Below are 20,814 nucleotides of genomic sequence, written 5' to 3' on the forward strand. Positions count from 1 at the left end.
GCTATTCCCTTTTTTTTTGGCAGGGAAATGTGTTATGGATTATGCTCGACTCTGCACACTGATACTGAGGAAAGACAACAAATAAGAGTATCTGGGGATGGGTTATTAAGTAGGAAGTTCCTCCTAAAATAAGTGAGTTTTGTTCAGGGTTGTGGAGAAGATTTAGGCGTCATGTAAAAGGGAAGGAAGAGACCTCTCCCTTGCTAAGAAGTCAAAATACTATAAAGCTGACTTTAAAACTTATAGGGAATATACAGGTTTCTGAAGAGAAAGCAGAAATCTGAAAATATTCATATCCTGATCAAATAACAAGGCAACCACCAAACTTATTTATCTCAGATCTGTTTATTAAAACAGATAAGTCAACATGCATATTTTTCTTAACATCTACCATGTACTAAGGGATGAATAGTACCTAGTCCCTGACTTGAAGGAGCTCAGGATCTACTTTACAGGAAGGAGGAAAGGACTAGTGTTTTGTTGAACATCTATTAAGAACCAGGCGTTCTCCTGAAGGAAATGGGTAAGAGAGTGGGTCACAGTGGAACACTGAAACAACTAACTGTAAAAGGTAAGTGGCATCTAAGGCTTTTGAATATATCACTTTAAGAGACTATATGGGGGAAAGCATTTAATTTGGGGGACTGAAGGCTGGTGAGAGGATTAGAGAAGGACCCAGTTTGGGCTGGGCTGGGAGGTCAAGGGCAAAAAGGGGTGGGGAGCTGTAGGACTTAGATCTTGGAGTCTCTGGCTCACAGGGGAAGGGGAGGTGCCACTTTTATCTCTGTAGAGCCAAGGAGATAGGGGAAAGGTTCATAGGAAGAGAAAGTAAAAGGAATATAGCAGCGAACCAAACTAGCTTCCCATCTTAAACACTTCCTGTAAAAGATTTCTTAAGAGCAAAGACAGTGTTTTTCTGGTCTCATTCTCTTTAATGCCTAGAACTCTGCCATAGGAGGCCACTTCGATGTCTTACTTTTTAGTTCCTAGGAGCTCAAGAGCTGCTGCTATTAGGAATTGCTAAAGTATTCAGAGGATGGAAATAGCAATGGCATAAATGCCAAGATATCCAGGCACCATCCACAGAGACCCAGTGAAATGCTGAGCCCAAAATGGTAGTACCTCCTAGGTTCTCACAACACCAACTCTTACTTTTTCTTTTATCCCCTGCCTAGAAGGCTGCACCATGGGTGGGAATAAAAATCTACTCTCCTGTTGCATCCAGGCAGCTGCCAGCAGTCTGTTTGCCTTGTTCTTTGCTGGCAAATCATTAAACAGCCCCCCCAAAGCAGGCCTCTTCCCCAGGGCCACCCCATGGACAGGGGTTCAGACCTGTGGTCAAAGGGCTGTCAGCAGTCAGGCTGGAGCCCTTGGGCCGTCTCCAGCACAAGCCTCCCCTGACAGTTGCCTCTTCTGAACAGAAGCCTCCTTGGCCTGATCTCAAACCCCAGTGGCTTTTGAGGAGACACTCTGGACATCTGTGTTGGCTGTGGCTTGAATCATTTTGTCCTCGTCCTCCTGATGTAATTTCTAAGTGCAACTATCCCTGTATTTCCTCCATTGTTTCTGTATTGAAGCACAGGCCCATTCTCCATATTTTTTTCCACTTTGCAATGTAAGTGGAATAGTATGTTACTGCCCAGGAGCTGGGGATTGTGATCAGCCAAGCAAACTCTATAGCTTCACCCCATCCCTACTCACAATGTGACGGTTAAAACCTGGGCATCGATTTGGTTGCGCTGGCCCATTTGGATACAGTGTCTGCCCTCCAAGGGCTTCTGAGCCAGTCGTGGAAGACAGCAGTATGGAGCCGAGTTTGCAGGGCAACTTGAAATCCCTACAGCCTCTGAGCAGGAGACTAGGCCAGAAAGACCTGGAATGTGTGTGTGAAACCACCAGGTTAATGTAGCCATTTCACACTCTTGCACTGAAATCACCAAACTTAGCAATGCTTGAGTAGCTCTGCTGATAGTCCTGATACACCTCTGGCATATTTAAGTGAATAATCTGATTTCCTCAAGTTTCATTTCTTTGGTCTTTTTCACAAGGACTGTCTGGTTTTAGTCTTTGGCCTTTTCAGCATTAAAATCTGAACCTAAATAATTACTTAAAAACAAACAGTCCCTGCTTCCAGCAGGTTTCTAAATTCCTACCATCTCTGGCATGAGTTTGGCTAGAACAAGAATAACAAAATAATAAAGCAAACTGTGTCAAGGCTGTTTGCAAACAGCACATTGGGTTAAATGTGAGAGTTCAGTGAACTCTCTCACTGTGGTAAGAGTGAAGGCCATGCCTGGGAAGGGCCCTGTCCAAAGCCTCCTTGGACCCTTAGCCTGGAAGTGTGAGGAGCAGGTATCACCCCTCGCGATGCTGCCACCTGTGTGAAGACCTCAGCCTTTCTGCAGGGGCCTCTTTGAACGAGACCCGGCTAAATGAGGGGCCTCAAAAGTGGTGCCTCCAGTAGGATGGAGGTCAGGGCGGGCGTCAGAATCTCCCACGACAGTGGTCACTAACTGAGTGCAGAACTCAGCTGACATTTTAGGACCTCTTGGTAGGATTCTTAGCAGTTTGAGGCAAGGTGAATGCCTCACCTGGTGGAGGGAGAGAGTCCAAACCACGTGACTGGCGTGTCTTCTAAGGTCTTGACGTTTGTGGGCCTCAGAGGCTTGGTATTCTATTTCACAGCCTTCCTTCCAAAGTGTGCTGATGTAACTAAAATGGTATTTGATGGGCTCCTCCCTTTCCTTTGCTCCTAACTTCATGAGTAGCTTCTTGGTGCCCCTGTAACTAGAGGTCATTCTGGACTGAGTCAGGGCAAAACCTGTTTCTATATGGGAAGATAGTGGACAAAAGGTCTACCTCTTGGCTTCCCTGGTGGCGCAGTGGTTGAGAATCCGCCTGCCAATGCAGGGGACACGGGTTCGAGCCCTGGTCCGGGAAGATCCCACATGCCGCGGAGCGGCTGGGCCCGTGAGCCACAATTGCTGAGCCTGCGCGTCTGGAGCCTGTGCTCCGCAACAAGAGAGGCCGCGATAGCGAGAGGCCCGCGCACCGCGATGAAGAGTGGCCCCCGCTTGCCACAACTGGAGAGAGCCCTCGCACAGAAACGAAGACCCAACACAGCCATAAATAAAATAAATTAAAAAAAAAAAAAAAAAAAAAAAAAAAAAAAAAAAAAAAAAAAAAAAAGGTCTACCTCTTGGGTAGTTGTGATTTTTCTCCTTCTCTCTCTCTGGTTACTGCCAAATAAGGTTTCTTCTCTGATATCAATTTATTTCAAAAACAGCTCAGATGGTTAGCTTTCTCTTCTTTCTCCACCCTTTCTTCTTCCTGCTTGTGGCTCTGCTTATGACCCTGTGACCCACCCTTACAAAGACGCCAGGCAGAGTGTACAGTCAGGAAAGCCCCACCACGGGGCCATCATAGGGTAAAGAGGCCCAGTTCCATCCTGGAGCCTGGACACGATCTGAGACAAGCAGAGGTGAATTTTTAACTTGAAGAATGGAGGCTCTAATGTGGGGGGGAGACAGTGAGGGAGATGGCAGTCTAGCTGAATGTCCATTATCTGGGTCTGAGCTTCTGTGACCTCTAATTTTAGGACACACCTTTCTTATCCTAGACAAACACAGACTATTCACTGGGAAAGAGCCTCTGAGCAGTGTCTGGGTCTGGCTGCCTTGCTGTGGCTAGAAGAGATGAGATAAGCCCTAGGGGAGAGGAAGGACGCTGAGGATGCCGGGCAGAGAGAGCCTAGGCCCAGAGGGAGAAGGAGCAGACAGACTTGGCTCCTGTCTTGTTGCTAAGACTGATTCAAGTTTGAAAATTCCAGAAATGTAGGCCCTCCTGAAGCCTTCTGTTCAGGCATTGTAGTACTCGGCTGATGTTTGCTGTACCACACAGAATACTTCCCGACACGTAGACCTGGAGGTGGTGTGGTGGAGTAGTCAGGGAGCTGGGATTGAATTTAGGAGAACTCAGCTTCCTTTGAGTGCCTCCGTATGTAACCATGGTCCATCTGTAAGGTGAGGCTCGCGTTCCTCATCTGTGTAAAGCAAGTTTTAAAGGCCCCTTACAGGTCTGGACCAGGCTCAGCTGTTAGCAATTCACATCTCTTTTATAAACTGTATGACAATTGGATTCAAGTTGAGTCTTATTCATTCTTTCACCAAATACTAAGGGCCTACAACATGCAAAGCCCCCTGACTGGACCCTTGGTGGGCTCAGCTCCTCCACTCAGACGGTTGCCCTGCCTTCTCTTGGAAGCTGGCGGGTCCTTTCAGCTCTTCTGTTAACAGCCCTCTTGCTCACCAGCGCCCCTGCCCCCAGGAAGCTTTTCCGGATCAAGTTAGAAATACTGGAGGCCTCTGTCATCCATCCTCTCTCTTGCTAGTCCCTTTCCATCAGGGTTATGCTTCTCTCACCCCACCAACATTATTTTCTTTTGTACCTTAAAAAAATTACACAGTTAAGCAGGAATATATTTTCCTTGTAAAAGCATTTTAACAAAATCGATAAAGGGAAACTTTTCTTGACAATTCCCCAGCCTCCCAACTTAATTGATTAAGAAACTCAGCCATCCCAAAGAGGTAGAGATGCAGGCTAAGGTATGGATGGGAATGAGGTCTAGAAGCTTCCAAATCCTAAACAATTCCAAAGCCTAAACAATTGCCATTAGGATCTAACCTGTAGATGTGAGCATTGACCTCTTTAACTAAAGGGCAAGATGACCAAACTGGACCTCAGAGACTGTTCTGGTACTGGGAGCCAGAAGCAGCAACTCCAAGCCTGTCTGCTTTTCCCAACCCTCCAGCTACAGGAGCTTGACTTTATGAAGCTGGTGTGTCCTGCCGCCTGAGATAAAAGTCAGGTAGTTCCAAGTTCAGGTAATGGAGGTTGCACAGGAGAGGATGATTATAAAATCTGAAAAGAGGAAATGGGTAGAAGGTGCCTTTGATGCCTGGCCAATGTTCCTGATTACAAAAGCAAAATTGTAGCAGGCAGTAAAGTTACCTGTCCAAGGCCTGGGTGAAGGTCTGTAAGTGGAATCAGAGAAGTGAGAGATTACTGCGGCAGAGCTGGGCTGGGAAACAGGAGACAGTAAAGAATTGCTTGCAAATGCACACACCCCAAGAGGAGGAGATGCCACGGATAAAATAAGACCAGCGTTAAGTTCGGGGCTCAGTTGAGCCCTGGAATGCCCTTTGTGAGGAGGTAATGAGATCACATGGCCTCCTTCATGGGAAGGAGGCAGGCTGAGAACTGGAAGAGCTTGTTCAGTGGGGTTTGGAGGGCTGAGCCCAGGAGGGAAGTGACCGTGGATAATGAGCTGTCCCAGACTGTGCCTTGTGGAACACTGGCATTCAGAGGCGCTGTGACGACTGCCAAGGGAGAAGTAGTCAGAAAGGGCTTTGTCCCTTCCAGGAATAAGGAGGGATTTTACCATTGCAGATGCAATAATAAAAACAGCTACCATTTTAATGAGCACCTACTGAGTGTCGGGCTCTGGGCTAGGCGCTTATGGCCATTATCTCCAGTCTAAGTGATAATCAGGAGGCATTTTTTTTATCCCATTCTGAAGATGAGGAGTATGAGGCTGAGAAAAGCTAAGTAACAACCTGCCCCGGGTCACATGGGTAAATGATGGAGTCAGAAAATGTACGTAAGGTCTGTTTGGGGAGGGAAGGGAAAAATCAGAACAAATAAGTTTAAGGAGGAGGACAGAGACATAGAGAACAGACACAAGAGCGTGAAATACAACACACACCACTAAAGACCTACATCTTTACATAGGTGTTTAAAATGTGTGTGCAAAGCGGAGTTCTCAGCCAGAGTGGCCTGGACACTATGAGCAAGTCCTCTTAATCTGCTTCTCATAGCAGTATCTGGAATGGGGTGTCGGGGTGTCGCATCTCCTGGCCTTTTAGGAATATGCAAAAAACCAATCCTTAAGCTCACCAACTTTCCAGGAACGCTCCCCAGCCACACCCACCCCGAATCCTGCAAGCCCATTTCTCTTGGCCCTCTCCTAGTGTCACTGAGAGGATGGGTGGCCGATGTAGAAATCATGTTTGCACCTTTGTTATTAGGACACCTTGCATCCCAAGGAGGCAGATGCATTTAGATTGTTTTCTTCTCAGGAGCGCTCTTCCCAGCTGAGAACTCCCTGGAGGAGGAGGCAAAGACAGCCCCTGTGTTACACCCCAGGGAGACTAACACTGCCTTGCTAGGTAATGAACAGCACCCTGGTTCAATGGCCTTTTCTTGGTTTTTGCTTTTAATCTGAGAATACGTACTTGAGAAACTCTCATTGTAAAAGAAACCATACAGAAGTATAGTGAGCATGATTTTCATGCCACAAATATGACTATACAAGAAATACCATGGTACTTTATTATTTTTTCAATTGAATTAAACCTGACTTCAAGGTCCTATCCCACTAGGTCAATGGAAATTTGTTTTCATGGGAAATCCCCTCATAGAGCAGCCAAACTGAAATAGCTAAGGGACATCTCTGATACTTGTTCACACTGGTCTCCACAAATATGCCCATTGTCCGAGCACAATCCAGGTGGACACAGCATCTTTGCCGGGGTCCAGCCTCTTGGGGTCCACCCCTTTTGGGGCACAGGCTGTAGCTTCTGACAACTTGGCACATCTCCAGGCTCCTCCCACCCCCCCTCAAGATTCCAGGGACTCTGACCACCTGCGCCGCTCCCCACCCCCAACCCCAAGCCACCTCTCCTTTCTGCCTTCAGGACACTCACATTTCCTCAATGAGTTCAGTCTTTCATGGAAGTCAGGAAGATAGGTCTTTAGCAACATTTGCTTTTGGCCAATGCCCCTGAGGCAAGGAAATAGAAGGCGAGCCTCTCTTCTTGGAATGGGAGGAGGGAAAAGACAGGAACAACATATAAATAGCTGTCATTCTTTTTTAGCCTTCCACAACAGCACAAAATGAAACTCAAATTAATATCTCCACATATTAGCCTATGATCGAAGTACTCAAAGCAAAACACCAAAGTCTCTTCACCATTTCCTCTGTAATTCCTCTCCCAAAGCCACGGTTGTCAGGATTTGGTGTGCATTGTGCTGTCTTTATAGGTATTTGGTTGTAGACATTCAATATTTAATTTTAAAACCTATGTAGCAGGCACTGGAGGGGCAGTGGAGGTCTGTCAAGGCTGGGGGAGAGAGGGAGGGATGTACACAGACAACGGAAACACGCTGGGGTGAGTATAGGACTGGGAAAATACAGCGTACTAAGGGGGGCCCAGATGAGGGCCTCCAACCCACCCTGACAGAGCAGCAAGCACCAGAGCGTTTGGGGACATGAAACAAGGTCTTTCTGGAGCGTGGGTTGCCGGGGGAAGACGTATTGACAGGGATGGTAAGCCGTGAGGCGGGGCGTGAGGCAATGGAGCAGGCAGGGCCTTTTAAGCTGTGTTTAAAAGTGCAGACTTCACTCTAAGAGCTATGAGGAGCCTTTTCAGTGCTTAGAGAGGAAGAGTGACACGCCCAAATTAGCATCTTAGACTACTCTGGCTTCAGTGTAGGGAACTGGGGGCGGGGGGTGGGGGGTGGAGGCTGGGGAGTGAGTTGACCCTAGTTAAGCGGTTATTTCAGTAAATTGGGATAGCAGTGATGGTGACCTGTGTCAGAGTAGCCGTGGTGGGAATGGCAGAAGGAGGACAAATAAGAGAAATGTTTAGGAGACAGAATTGTTAGAATTTGGTGCTTGGTTGTTGGTGGTAGTGGTAGGGCGTGAAGGAGATAGAGGAGAGGAGGGAGGTAACATCTGACTTGGGTGATAGGTGGATGGTGGTTCCAGCCCCTCAAACAGGGAACACTGGAGGAACAGTTTTGAGGGATAAAATGATTAGTTCAATTTTGAACATGCTGAGTTTGAGGTGTCCCATTTAAGGTTCTTCAGGCAGAAGCATCCAGGCCCCTCCTGGGGTCTGGAACTCAAGAGAGGTCTGGGCTGCACATATGTAATTAACCACCTCTACGTGGAAACCAAAGCCATGGGATTGGCTGGGGTCACCCGGGGGACCATGGAAAGTGAAAAGAGAAGAGGGCCTAGGACATTCCTGGAAGTTACCACCGATATTTCGGGGACTTGTGTTTGGGCCTGTATGCTTTAGGAATGTATAATTAAGAAGGCAAATTTTCTTGGTTATGAATTGGGGGAAGGTATCATGTTTTCAAAGTCAAATGGAGATTGTTCTTAATTATTTATTTATTTATTTATTTATTTATTTTTAAAGTTTTAATTTATTGATTGATTGATTGCTTGACTGCTATGTTGGGTCTTCGTTTCTGTGCTAGGTCTTTCTCTAGTTGCGGCAAGCGGGGGCCACTCTTCATCGCAGTGCGCGGGCCTCTCACTATCGTGGCCTCTCTTGTTGCGGAGCACAGGCTCCAGACGCGCAGGCTCAGTAGTTGTGGCTCACGGGTCTAGTTGCTCCGCGGCATGTGGGATCTTCCCAGACCAGGGCGCAAACCCGTGTCCCCTGCATTAGCAGGCAGATTCTCAACCACTGCACCACCAGGGAAGCCCTATTTATTTATTTTTATTTTATCCTACTTCTTTCCATTTCCTCTGATCTTCTGCTCTCAGCTGTGTAATCCTGGGCGTGTTATTTAACTGTTCAGTGCCTCAGTTTCCTCTTTTTTAAAATGGAGACAATTATAGGGTTGTTATGAGGATAAAAAGAGGTAGTACACAAAAGCGCTTAGAACGCTCACTGGCCCACCATATTTACTCAATAAATGTACACGCTCATCGTCATCATCAGCATTAGCATGGACAGTGGCGGGTTTGCTATGTGTTTCCTTTGGAGTTGCATAACTCCAGAGGGTGGAGTCAGAGCTGGGTTCTAATCTTGTGTGACCTTAATTTCTCTGAGGCTCAAGCTTCTTCCTCTTCTTTAAGCGGGGATGAGCACACCTACCTCACAGTGAGATAACATCTCAAAGGCATTTACTAATGGTTCATTTCCTCCTCTTCCTTCTTCCACAGTAGTTAGTTCAAGACCACGGAAGTCTGGTGACTCTGCACCACGTTTTTTCCCCTCTATCTCAGCATCCTACCATGTGGCACTACAGCACAGTACACGTTGGTTCCCCCGCGAAGGCCTGGGGGCAGCGTGGTGGTTAAATATTTGAAAATCCTTCTCTAAAGACTACTCTTCTCCAAAGTGACTTTCTCCTGTCTTCATTGACCCTCTGGTCAGTGAGAGGCATCTTGGAGTTATCTTGAGAAAGCTGGACCATGGGGAGGGTGTGGGAGCAAGCAAAGCAGTGGACTTCTGTGGCTGCTCCCGAAGGGAGGTCTCACATCTTTTGTTCTGCTGGAGCAGCTGCCTCCTGACTTCTCACCACACCGGTCTGTCCTCTGCCGTCACCAGGAGATCCTTCTCAAACACAGATCTGTGGTCTCTGCTCTTGCCGACCTTTCATGCCGGACCTAACTGCCCCTCCCAACCCTCAGCACAGGCCGCTTCCTCTGCCAGGAACGTACCCTCCCCCCTGGTTGTGGGTCCACTGGGTGAACACACACCTATTTAGTCCCCAAGGAAGCACTGAGGTCACTCTGCCCTCCTGCATGGGATTGTTGGTCCCCCTCCTCAGGCCCTCCCCCAAGCTCTTGAATGAACCTGCATCGTAACATCACAATACACAGTGTTTGCACGCTTGTCTTCTGAGCTTCTTTAAGGCAAGGAGCCTGTCTTATTCATTGTTGATTCCTCGTTGCATTGAACAGTGCCTGGCACCAAGAGAGCCTTCAGTGTTGGTAGAATGAAGAAATGAATGGGCAGATGGACAGACTAATGGAGCTTGTTGAGATGGGGGCTACAGCTTCACTACAGCCCCCAACCTCATGCCCCAGCCCATTTCTGGGGGTTAGGGGGATATATAACCTTTCTCCCACACTAAACCTTGATCACCACCAGACTAATAGTCCTTAATTTCTGTGAGCAAGAATGGACATCCCTCCCATCTCATCACCCCCTGCCCAAAGATTTTTATTCACAAGGATACAATTCAAAGTGAGGTAGTGCATATGTATTGAGAACCTACTATGTTCAAGGGACTGCAGTGATACAGTGAGAGGAAATAGCCTGAAAGTGCCTTCAAAAAGTGACCGTGCTTTTATTTATTTTATTTTATTTTTTTGGCTGCGTTGGGTCTTCGTTGCTGTGTGCCGGCTTTCTCTAGTTGCAGAGAGCAGGGGCTACTCTTCGTTGCGGTGCGCGGGCTTCTCATTGCGGTGGCTTCTCTTGTTGCGGAGCACGGGCTCTAGAGCGCAGGCTCAGTAGTTGTGGCGAGCGGGCTTAGCTGCTCCACGGCATGTGGGATCTTCCCGGACCAGGGCTCGAACCTCTGTCCCCTGCATTGGCAGGCAGATTCTCAACGACTGCGCCACAAGGGAAGCCCTGACTGTGCTTTTAAGTCCATCATTGACATTATCATGTTCATAAACATCTTCATAAATTCAAAATTCTCTCTGGTTCCTCTGATGGTTCTTTCTGGAAGTCCTTTAGTCTAACAGCAGTAGCCAGGGAATCATGGGCAGCTCCCTAGTAGGAAGTTCCCTTTCTTGCCAGAATACACTGGGTTTTCACCATGTGGGAACCCCTGGCCCATAGGATTATCCTTTGTTCTCACAGTACTCTAGGAAAATTAGATTCAAGGGGGTATTAGAATCACCCTGAAGGAGAAGAGCGTGTATAGAAGGGCAGTCTCATCCCTTTGATGAGGGGCCCTCTGGTCCCTGTTAGCATGGATAAGGCCCACTTCCCCTTAGTCATTGCTCAGCACCAGCCGGGCTAGAGGCGCAGGGTCTCGGACTGGACCTGCCATACCCTCAGAGCAGGTGGGCTGAGCAGGCCGCATCATTCCTGGGGACAGAACGAGCTCCTAGGAATTGTGCTATTCAAGGCTTAACTCTTAGCCAAGCCTCATCCGCAAACAGTTCTTCTCCCTATCAGCACCCTGCTTAACCCCAGGATAAGCAAAGGGGGATGTTGAGAGGAGCAAGACGGCACCGAGTGAGAAGACCCAAGCCACAGGAGAGATGGGAATCTCCATGGCAACAGCTGCCGAGGAGACAGGAGGCTCCAGCAGCACCCAGCACTGCCCTGGGGGAGCAAGGAGGGAAGGCAGGATTCTGAAGGCACTGATATAGGCTCGCAGCCCGGGATTTTTGGAGCAGAATTAGGAGGTGAGAGAGGCTGACGCCAGGAGAAGAGCCCTTTGCAGCTGACCAGTTTGGAAAAGCAGGGCTTGAGGACTGTTGGAACGGCTTTGCAGCAGGCTCTTCATTTACACACCCCTTGCTCCTATCTGCCCCCCCCGCCATGTGTCCTTGGCCCTGGCACCCCTGAAATGACAGCTGGTGGCTCCTAGCTTACCATGAGGCCATCTGATAAGAAGGCCCCCTCTTTCATGGCAGCAGGAGACCTGCCAGGTACCTGTGAGAACAGTGGGGACGTGCTTGGCTCTCCCAGCTATGCCTTCTGCCCCCTAGAGCCCCCTAACCTGTCTCTCTCTCTCTCTCTCTGCAGTCCCACCCCCTGTACCTGTGCAACGCCAGCGACGACGACAATCTGGAGCCTGGATTCATCAGCATTGTCAAGCTGGAGAGTCCCCAGCGGGCCCCCCGCCCCTGCCTGTCACTGGCCAGCAAGGTAGATTCGCACTTGACCCCCGCACACCCTGAACCCCTGTGCGCCCAGCTCTGGGCTGTGAGAGGTCCTGTGCTCTTTGTCTGCTTGTTTCCTGAGAGTGATGTGCTCAATTCAGGTTTTTATAACCCATGACTGGTCTGAGAGACATGGAAATTCAGGCCGCTGTCCTCTCCCCACCAGCCATGTGCCAGCAGAACGTTTTGGCTGTCATCTAGGGCATGTGCCCCATCCTAGCTCTTCCCCCATCACCTGGAAATTCCTACACCCCTTCCCCTGCCTAGCATCAGAGCAAAGAGGGGGTCAGCTGGAGGGCTTTTCCATCTTTCGGAAATATTCTCTGAGCACTATGCAAGAAGAGTGGAAACAGAAGCCATTAAAACACTCTTCCTCCGAGATTGCAAACCGTCAGCCCTGCACTTCCTCAGGGCACCTTTGGCTGGAGCTGGCAGCAGCTGCCACCTTTCCACTGTCATGGGCTTTCTGGTTTGCCATGCTCCCCACTGGCCTGCTACCTCATAGAGCCTGTAAACATTTGCATTCGTGACCCCTGCTTTAACATTAGTTACTATTTTCTTTGTGCTTGTCATGTGCCAGGTGGGACATGGGATAGATACTTCTTATATATATTAATTCTCATTTGCTTTTCACAACAATCAGGAAAACTAGACATTGTTATTCTCTATTTGACATATAAGACAAATGAGGATCAGAAAACTTAAGTAGCTTGCCAGGGTGGCAGGGATAGGAAGGGGCGGAGCTGAGATCTGAACTGAGGCTTGTCCACTTCTCAAACCTGAGCTTTTAATCTCTGTGCTCTGTTACCTCCCATTCTGGCTGGAAAAACTGAACATATGTGAAAAGAGTCTCGTGGTGAGCCAAGCCAGAGTGTAGTTAGACTATGGGTGGCACGGTCAGGCAGACTTGGGGGAGGGGGTCCTGCTCCCAGGGGTGGTGGGAGAGGAGGGTGACAGTCCCGCCCTATGCGCCTGCTCCTTGAACTCTGGCCCAGGGGATTTGTGATCCTCCCGAGGGCTGTTTCCTGGGCCATGAGTCTCAAGGAAACAGCCTGGGTTCTTACGTGATCCCCCAGGGGGCAGGGACTCAGGCAGGACTCGGAATGTGGTGCCCACAGATAGGGGAAGATATACTCCCAGCCTGGTGCTGGTGCAGAAGGGGGCCCTGGGGAGGTGGGAGCTGGGGTCCAGGACACACCTGAGGAGCTGGAGGGTGTGGTGTCTCTGCAGGACGGTAAGTGTCCTACTGGCAGCAGCATTTTGTTAGGCTGAAGCTACCCTACCTCTGACTATTTCATTTCCATTGCTTGACAAAATATGGGCAAATGCCATTCATTTATTCATTTGGTAGATGAGTGCCCAGTGTGAGGTAGGTGAGTGTGAGTTAGAGAGAGGGGAGGGAGACAGACAGATGGAGGAGGACGGGTTCTGAGAGCTCTGCTGTCCCTCTGAAGCAGCGTATGATTTCACATGCGTGTGGGCCCTCGGCAACCCGCCGGGATGTGTCCACGTAGGAGGTTTTCCTCTCGCCCCTAGAGGACCACTCTCCTGTAGGAGAAATGAGCCATATGAACAGACACTGGGTGACAAGGAACATGTGGTCAGTGCTCTTTGAGGTACTTAATTAACCTTGCTGGGCCTTTGTTTCCACTACCATAAAATGGGACTTTTATTTCCTACCCCACTGATCATTGTGAGGATGAAAATAGTGTACGTCAAGTGCCAAATAGTCCCTGAGCTAAATGAAACACAAAATCAAAAAACCATTAGGAGTTCAGAAGAAGCACCTTGGCTGCTGCCCTGTGACCTTTTTTCTTTCTGAGGTCACTGCCTGAGCTTCCCGTGCCCACCCCCCCGCCCCCCGCACCATACTCACCCCGCTTCCCCTCGCCCGTCTTCTCCCCCCATCACTCTGCGGAACTGCTCTGGCCCCAAGCTCTCCCGCGGGTCAGGTCCAAGGCATCCCTCGGATCTCTCATCCTTTGACCTGACCAAGTAGCTCCTACCTGGGATCCCCTGGCCCAAAGGAGGTCTGTGAAGGTAGTAATGTGGATCTTTGGGCTACTTCCAATATTTTAGACTTCCCACAGGCTTAACTAAACTCTTCATTTTTTTGCTTTTGGTTGAATTCTATCAGTTCAATGTGTTAATACAAGTTATCTCATAGGAAAATGAATTGTGCATAATAAATGCAGTTAGTTTGGTAAAACATATTTAAATATAGGGCTTGTGGGAGGCATAAGGGAAAGGTGGGTCTTTGGTGAGGAAATTCGAAAACCACTGACCTCAGTCAGCTCTGCTCTGGCAAATCAATTAGTGTCAGTGGTGCTGTCCCATCCCCAGAACTGGGGCTCTTGAGCCAGGCAGCCCCAAGTCTGGAGCCTGGCTTCTCCACTGCCCCTCAGTGTGACCTGGACATTTTCACTCAGCTCTCGGAGCCTCTGTTTCCCCATCTGTGAAAGGGGAACAATAACAGGACTCATATCTTATGGTAGTTATGAGGAGTTGAGGAGACAGTACAGATGCCAAGCGCACAGCAATCACTCAGTAAATGACTGCAGCTGTCACTGCTGTCCTTGTCATTGACATCATCATCCTATGCTTTCATAGTTAACAAGGTTGGCCTTTTTCTGTCACGGTTCTCTCTTTTGATCTCTGACCCTCACTGTAGTTCTTCTGGACTCTCATTCTTGTCAGCATACCACCTTCCTCCCCCTACCCAGTCACCCAGATTGGTTTCTGTTTCTTTATTAGCACCTCCACAGCCATCCTTGTGATTCCCCAGGCCCTTAGCACCTCATGCCTGGACTGGAGCAGTGGCCTTTTGCCTGGTGGAAGGAGCTGGCTCTGGAGGCAAAAAAGTTGGGTACAAGGCCTGCCTCTCTTACCACAGAGAACACTCCCTGCTAACCAGGTACTCGGAAGGCTGAAGTCCTGGGTGGGAATTCTGCCTCCACTGCTTATCAGCTGTGTGACCCCGGGCAAGTTGTTCAGCCTCTCTGAGCCTCTGTCTTTTCCTCAATTCAAAAGTGGAGCTGATGCCTGTCTTATAGAATTGTTGGTGAGGAGTAAATGAAATCATGTACGCAAAGCACATGGCGATAGATGTTATGATAATAACTAATACTTAAGAGTGGCTTAATGACAGATACAAATAAATAAATAAATAAATAAATAAATAAATAAATACTTAAGGAACACTTACTATGTGCCAGGCGCATATTACAAGGCTTTACATGGAGTAACTTATATAGTCCTCAGAACAACCCTGTGAAGTAGGTCCTGTTATTATCCCTAGTTTACAGAAAGGAAAACTGTGGCACAGAGCAGTTAAGTGACTTGCCCAAAGTCTCACAGCTAATGGTTGATGGCAGATTTAGTACTCAAACCTAAACAGTCTGGGCAGAGTTGGTCTCAGTAGCGGTTATATCCCCTCTCCTTCCTCCTCCCCTTTCTTTCAAGCCTAGGTGAATCCCACCTCTTGTATTGAATCTTTCCTAACTGGCTCAGCCCAGCTAGGCTACTAGGAGCAGAAATCCTTCCCTCCTGGCATGCTGCCAGGGTCTCTGGCCATGCTTTTCACACCAGGTTTCATGGAGGTGCCTTGGCAGGGGCTGGGGTTGAGGGGAAGCCAAGGGTCCTTCTTACCCCTAATCCCACCCTCAACCTCAGCTCACTTTTATCTGTTTTGTATTGAAGATTTGTGTCAGTCTGTGTGTGTGTGTGTGTGTGTGTGTGTGCACGTGTGTGTGCACGTGTGTGTATTGTGGGGGGCACAATGGAGGGAAGGGCTTTCTGCAGTGAAAAAAGGGTTTGGAAACGACTGGTCTATTTCATTCATTTGTACTCTAGAATGTTATCAACATTATAATCGTACGTATATGCTTTGTCTCCGCAGCTAGATTGAGTTGTTCTGGAGGGCTTGGCCTTCCCTGGCTTGGTGCCCTGAGCACAGTGGGTGCTCAGTCAACCTTTGATGAGGAGGAGATACACAGTGACTGTCACTGTGTCTGGAGAGGAAAATCTAAGGTGCAGGGAAGTGCAGAGTGTAGGAGTGCAGAAGTCCTGGAACGTATTGGCTTCCACTGCTAAAGGCCATGGGCAGCCTGCTCGCTGCTCTTAGAGGGCTGGCTGAATCTTTGCAGCTCCCAAAGAGGTCTCCGGGTTGTCTTTCTTTTTTTTTTTTTTTAAAGTTTTACTTGATTTTATTTATTTATTTATTTATTTATTTATTTTTGGCTGTGTTGGGTCTTCGGTTCGTGCGAGGGCTTTCTCCAGTTGCGGCAAGCGGGGGCCACTCTTCATCGCGGTGCGGGGACCGCTCTTCATCGCGGTGCGCGGGCCTTTCTCTATCGTGGCCCCTCCCGTCGCGGGGCACAGGCTCCAGACGCGCAGGCTCAGCAATTGTGGCTCACGGGCCCAGCTGCTCCGTGGCATGTGGGATCTTCCCAGACCAGGGCTCGAACCCGTGTCCCCTGCATTAGCAGGCAGATTCTCAACCACTGCGCCACCAGGGAAGCCCTCCGGGTTGTCTTTCTAAAGCCCATTCTTCCTGTCTGGAGGGCCTGCCCGTCCTCTCTGTCTTCCAGGTTCTGGTCTGGAAGAAGTGCTTCTCTCTCTCCCTCCCTCCCTCGTGCTTGGGTGCGGGCGGACTGCAGGGCAGCATGGGTAGCCCCTGAGTGGGCTGCCATCTGGCCCCAAATCTTGCCTTTTGAGTCCTAGAACTCTGCACACAGGCACCCACTGTCTGAAAGGCCTGTTTGTTTCCCCTGTTGGCCAACCCTCTCTCTTTGATCACTTTTACAACTTTGTAATTATGGGCTGTAATCGGCTGGGGTGTTTGAACGTCAGGGTAATTACTTTCCACCGTTCCTACCCCAACCCTTCAAAAAGAGAGGGGTAGGGAAGTAAGAACATCTCCAGAGAAGGAAGTCTCTGCCCTTCCCTCCTGCTCTTCCAGGCTGGGCTGGGTTCAAGGTCTCATTCTGGGGATGAGAAACATGAGGCCCTGGTAGCACTGAGGATCCAGGAGTCTCAGTTCTGTGACTACTGGGGTGACCTCCCCACCCCTTGGTTAAGTCAGGGACTATGAGATTAGCAGAAGGAGTCCTTCTCCTTTTCCCCTAGGGCTGCTCCCATGCCCTGGTTTGGAGGGCTCTGAAGACTGGACAACTTCTTTTCGCCTGGGGTCGCCCCGGTGGGGGAGACTTCCTGGGAATAAGCAGGCTAGAGGAGGATGAAGGCTGTGACCTCCATTTCTTCAGCAGTTCCATTCTCGAGTCCTGTGAATTTCCAGTCGACTAGCCTGGCGAGCCTGGGCCTGGGCTGGGCCTGGGTGCTGGTAGAGGGCCTAGCCCAGCTCCTCAGGGAAGGAGGAAGGGAAGAGGGAAGGTGCCCTCCTGGCCGCAAAGGCCCCACTTGAGGGTCTCCACCACCCTCCCGGGGCTCTCCTGCCTGCAGGCTGCCTGTTCTGAGGGGCCCCCTGCCCCCTGCGGCCGCCTGGGGAGTAGGGATCTGGGAGGGTGAGCAGGAGCCGCTCCCCTGGCCTGCCTGGCAGGAGACCTGCCCCAACAGGCTCTCGCCAGGAAGGGAAGCAGAGATCAAAGCTCTCGGAGTGTAAGCCCCAGCACGGGCTGCTCTTCCTGACTGCACTACTTGCAGAAGGGTTAACTCCTTCAGTGCCTGCAGGAAGGCCCAAAAGGATCAGCAGTCCCCAGGGGCCTGAGGTCCCAGCCCGATGCCTTCGCTAGGTGAGCCTTTGCTCTAGGGAGGAGCGCTGGAGAGCATCGGCGCCCGGGAGAGAGGCGACAGTGAGGCCGGAACAGGGTCTGTCTGTCGGTCCTTTGCCCTTGTGCCTCCACCCCCCCTCAGCTCTTATCTCCCTGGTCTTACCCCACACCCAGAGCCCCTAGATTCCTGCTTTTTGTTCTCTTTCTGGCTCTGCTCTCTGCTTTGCCTGGTTGGCTAGATCCTCTCAGAGCCTTGGCGAGCACGCATGTGCATGTGCTTGTGCACGTGTGCACACTTGCATCCTTGTGGGAACAGCCCTTTGGGTCCCTCCCAACCCAAGTCTCTACTGCCACCCTCAGGGAGGGGGTGAAGGGATAAAGCACCAGACAGGGACTCCAGTAAGTCCTTGAATTGGAGCCAGAGAAAGAGTTGGCAGACTAGAGTGTGGCAGGGAGAGAGAACGGCGAGATGGGCTGAGCCTGGGGCTGTCATAGATGCCTTGGGTGAGAGCGGCGTCCCAGGCTCCTGGAACTTGGCCTGAGGCGGGGGGCGGGAGGCTCTGCAGCCTCCTCTTGTCAGGCAGGGCTGGCCCCTGGAGAGCCCAGTTCTGTTCTGCAGGAGCTGTCCCCCTCTCTGTACTGGGGACTGGTCACCCCCCCGGGCCCTGGGGGGTGCTGGTCGCTCCCTGCTCTCGGTCCTCACACTTCTTAGTGAAGGCGGACTGGGGGCACCCTGACGGCGGGGGCTGTGTCTTATTCGTCCTTAGGCCAGGAGCCTAGTCTACCCCCTGGCACCTACTAAGCCCGGTTAGGGGTTTGTCCCATTACGAAAGGAAGGACTGAAGGTTGTCCTGGAAGGCAGTGGACCTGGGTGAGCCTGGGGCGGGGCAGGGGATCCTAACCCCACTGACCCCTTGCATGTGTTATATGTGGGAGTGTACAGAGGTGTGGTGTGTGCAGGATCCTAGGAAGGGACGTGAGGGGGCGAGGCCGGGGCGTGGATGGGCTGTGTGTCTGACCCCTGCGGGACCTCTGCTGTGTGTCTCTGCAGGCCCGGATGGCGGGGGAGCGGGGAGCCAGCGCCGTCCTCTTTGACATCACGGAGGATCGCGCTGCTGCTGAACAGGTACCCGGGACGTGGGGTGTTTGAGGAGGGGGCTGGACGGAGGAAGAGAAATGTGCCGGGGAAGAAGTCAGGACACAGCCACCCTTGTGGGCACTTTCCCTCCTGCAGCTGCAGCAGCCCCTGGGGCTGACGCGGCCAGTGGTGTTGATCTGGGGTAATGATGCCGAGAAGCTGATGGAGTTTGTGTACAAGAACCGAAAGGCCTACGTGAGGATTGAGCTGAAGGAGCCCCCGACGTGGGTAAGCATGCCAGGTCTCCAGCCCTGGCCCCAGCACCTGCTGTCACCCGCACCTTTTCCTGTGGTGTCTCTCACCAAAAGCCCTTAGACTCCTGGAGCTAAAGAGACCTTGGAAACCCTCTAGCGCAACTGTGTCCACCAGCTATGCACCTCTAGGCAAGTTTCTTCCCCTCTCTGAGCTTCATCTGCAGAATGAACAGATTGGGCCAGCTGAGCTCTAAAGTTGTTTTTCAGCATCGTGGTTTCATGGCACAGAGTAGCAGAGCCAGAATGAAACCCTGGTCCCCAGGCCCCCTGACGCCTGGCTGGTATTCCTCCATCGACTGGGAAGCTCGGCCAGCTGCTCGCTGGGTAGCTTCCGCCTTGTAGAGAGGTCCCTGTCCCCTTTTTCCCAAGCACATGGGTCGCGAGATAGTACCTCTCACAGCAGACGTTTGGAGGAGTGCCCGTGGGCAGAGGGACCACCTCAGCCCACCTGCAACCTCATCCCCTCTGCTGGAAGACTCAAGGGGCCCTCCAGTTCTCCGTGTGTCTCCTGGGCTCCTGTGTTTCTCCCGGGTTGGCCCCACTCCTTCCAGAAGTGTGACACTTTCCCTCTCTGCTCGCTCCCCCAGCCAGATTATGACGTGTGGATCCTCCTGACGGTGGTGGGCACCATCTTTGTGGTCATCCTGGCCTCGGTGCTGCGCATCCGGTGCCGCCCCCGTCACAGCAGACTGGTGAGCCGGGTGGGCTCCCTGGTGGAGGTGGGCGAGTGCATGTGTGGGGGAAGGTGGGGAGCAGGAAGGGAAAAGTGAGGAAAGAAGGTGCTCTTACGCCTGTGAAACAGTTTACACCTAAATCCCCCAGCAAATGACTTTGTTGATTTCCAGCAGCCTCTCTCCACAAGAGTCCTCATTTGTTAATTCATTCAACAAATAAAGTGAGCTCCTGTTCTGTGCCAGGCACTGTTCCAGGTGTTGGGGATAGTGCAGTGAACAAAAAGACAAAAGATTCCTCCCTTCGGGGAACTTTCATTCTCTTAGAAAGAGACAGACAATAAATAGGTAAAATGAATGAGTAAATAAATAAGTAAAATATACAATAATTTAGATGGTGGCATGTGCCAGGGAGAAAAATAAAATAGAAAAGGGGAGGGAATGGAAAGGGGACAGGGTTAATTTTTAAAAGCAAGGCCAGGGAAGGCCTCATTGAGAGGATGACATTACAGGTAAGACCCTCAATGGGTGAGGGGGTGATCTGTGCAGATACCTGGGGAGAAAGTGATTGAGGCGAGAAAACAGGAAGTGCCAAGGCCTTGAGGCAGAAGTGTGCCCAGTATGTCTGAGGAACAGCAAGACGGTCCTGTGGCTGGAATCCAGTGAGTGAGAGGGCAGAGCAGGAGGTGGGGACAGAGAGTTCATGGGGGCCCAGTGGTATGGGACTGTTAAGGCCGTTGTCAGGATTTTTTTTTCACTCATGGGAGGGTTTTGAGCGGAAGGAGAGCCATGATCTGACCTCACCTGATCTGTGGTGAGAAACCAGCTCAGAGGCTATTACAGGAATCCAGGGGACAGTAGTGGTAGCTTGGATTAGGGAGGTAGCAGTGAAAGTGGTGAGGATTAGTTGGACTCTCCACACACTTTGAAGGCAAAGCTGACAGGTTTCTAATGGACTGATCATGGAGTGCAAGAGAAGGGTCAAGAATGGCAACCAGATTTTTGGCCTGAGCAATTAAAAGAATGGAATTGCCTTTACTGAGGTGGGGAAGACTGCGGGAGGACAGGTGTGCAGTTGGGCGGTTCATGGGATTAGGAGTTCAGCGTGGGGCCTGTCAAGTTTGACATGCCTGTTAGATATCCAAGTTGAGATGTCAAGCAGGCAGTTGGATAAAAAGTTGCTCTCATGGGTCATCGAGGGAAGGAAAATCAGTAGTATGAGTGGGGCATGGGATCAGTAGTGTGAGTGGGGAACGGGATCAGTAGTGTGAGTGGGGCATGGGATCAGTAGTGTGAGTGGGGCATGGGATCAGTA

At 50.6% G+C, this 20,814-nt stretch overlaps 1 protein-coding gene across 1 annotated transcript in view; it reads left to right on the plus strand.

Moving 5' to 3' along the window:
- Positions 1 to 20,814, plus strand: part of RNF43 (ring finger protein 43) — a 62,233-nt gene that overhangs the window by 33,916 nt on the left and 7,503 nt on the right. Inside the window, exons 2-5 of the mRNA XM_057535130.1 lie at positions 11,571 to 11,693; positions 18,488 to 18,562; positions 18,671 to 18,802; positions 19,416 to 19,520. Of these exons, the coding sequence (XP_057391113.1) occupies positions 11,571 to 11,693; positions 18,488 to 18,562; positions 18,671 to 18,802; positions 19,416 to 19,520 (435 nt within the window). The remainder of the gene's footprint in view (positions 1 to 11,570; positions 11,694 to 18,487; positions 18,563 to 18,670; positions 18,803 to 19,415; positions 19,521 to 20,814) is intronic.

Source organism: Balaenoptera acutorostrata, chromosome 20 (assembly GCF_949987535.1).
Source record: "Balaenoptera acutorostrata chromosome 20, mBalAcu1.1, whole genome shotgun sequence".
NCBI lineage: Eukaryota > Metazoa > Chordata > Mammalia > Artiodactyla > Balaenopteridae > Balaenoptera > Balaenoptera acutorostrata.